General features: G+C 47.1%; 1 protein-coding gene across 1 annotated transcript in view; it reads right to left on the minus strand.

Annotated features, from left to right (window-relative positions):
• LOC144147175 (bile acid-sensitive ion channel-like) overlaps nt 1-346 on the minus strand; it is an 80,850-nt gene extending 80,504 nt beyond the window's left edge. The window contains exon 1 of the mRNA XM_077679246.1: nt 285-346. Coding sequence (XP_077535372.1) covers nt 285-301 — 17 coding nt within the window. The 5' untranslated portion in view covers nt 302-346. The remainder of the gene's footprint in view (nt 1-284) is intronic.
• Nucleotides 347-1,423: the final 1,077 nt, after the last annotated feature.

The following is a 1,423-nucleotide window of genomic DNA, read 5'->3' on the forward strand; positions in this document are numbered from 1 at the left end:
TGCTGAGCGTAGTTTCCTGCCGCGGAGGCCGCTTTTCTGGTGGAGGCGAAAGCAAAATAACCGTGCATTCCAGATTTTGGCGCACGTTAAAGATCTCCAGGTGGTCAAAATTAATCCGGAGCCTCCTCTACGGCGAGCTTCATCGCCTGTGCAGCGTCGGCGCGTTAAACCCCCACAAACAATCAAATCAATCAAATCAACTCCGGTGCATAAACTATATTTTCGATAAAACCTTCAAGACGATAAAACCTTCAAAACCTTCACAAAACAGCGGAATGACTTACTCATTAGCCGGAACCATTTTCTCCTCAAGGCGAACCACGCGCTTTTCGAACTTAAGCGGCGAACGCCTCTGGCGTAAATGGCTCAGTGCTTTAGCGGCTCCTCCGACGCCTTGGTAACGAGGGATAAGAGGAGAGAAGCGGAGAAAGGGTAACGGCTCGAGCGACAACAATAAACGGTAGAAGCACGCATGTACCGATGTCGCCTGCCCATCACCGAAATTAAAATTGGGCCATCGAATAACACGGCAGCGTCGACTCGCGTGAAAATAGCGAATCACCCTGATTGCAGATGCCCAGCCGACAGGCCTTTTGCGTGCTTTGCGCGAACGTTTCACGCGTTAGCAAAGCCCGGTTCGCCGGGAAAGAAAGAGAATGAAAAATGCACCTGCGTGTCCCCGCGAAATAATGGGCCCACAAACAAAGCCAACAAAATACTACACAAACTACCAAGAGATATGTAGGTGAAAATGTTTTCAGGTATAAAAGGGAGTTAATAGATCGGATTTAGGGGAAATTCCCAAATTGGAGTAAACTTCTGCGACGGAAGATCTGACATTAATTACCTGAATTGCAGCCATTCGGCTACAACGGAAAGCTGCACAGCTTCCTCAGAAATTTCGCAGTTGAAGAAAAATTCGTCCTGGTCGGGGATTCGAACCCGGGACCACCGCATATCTTGTAGGCGCATGGATGCATTTCAGGTGGATGTTACATTTTCAATTGCATAAAAACGAGTACACTAAAGCACCTAGAACCGATGATAAAAATGTTTGTTTTTTCTCCCTTCTTTTTTTTTATTTCTATGCCATGTCCGTTTAATTCGAAGCTTTTTATTATGGGAATACAATAAAATCAAGAGTTCTCAGATTTTTTTTCGCGTTATTGCCTTTTGGCATATGCGTTTTTAAGAAGCAACACCTGCACCCGGTTGGCGCAAAAAAGCGAGACCAGTGCCACGGGGATATCCCAGGTATCCACTGTTGGAGATCAGGGGTCCCTTAGGATGCAGCACTGTGCCCTGGAGGTGTTGCACACGTGTCTCGCGAAGTGCCGAGAAAGTCCATAACAGATAGTCTATGTCAACTTATGGAGCAGGAAGTGTTCCGAAGGGGCACGTGTCGGCAAACGGACCATAACAT

Source organism: Haemaphysalis longicornis, unplaced genomic scaffold, assembly GCF_048455015.1.
Source record: "Haemaphysalis longicornis isolate Haplotype H1 unplaced genomic scaffold, Haemaphysalis longicornis Haplotype H1 scaffold_7, whole genome shotgun sequence".
Classification (NCBI taxonomy): domain Eukaryota; kingdom Metazoa; phylum Arthropoda; class Arachnida; order Ixodida; family Ixodidae; genus Haemaphysalis; species Haemaphysalis longicornis.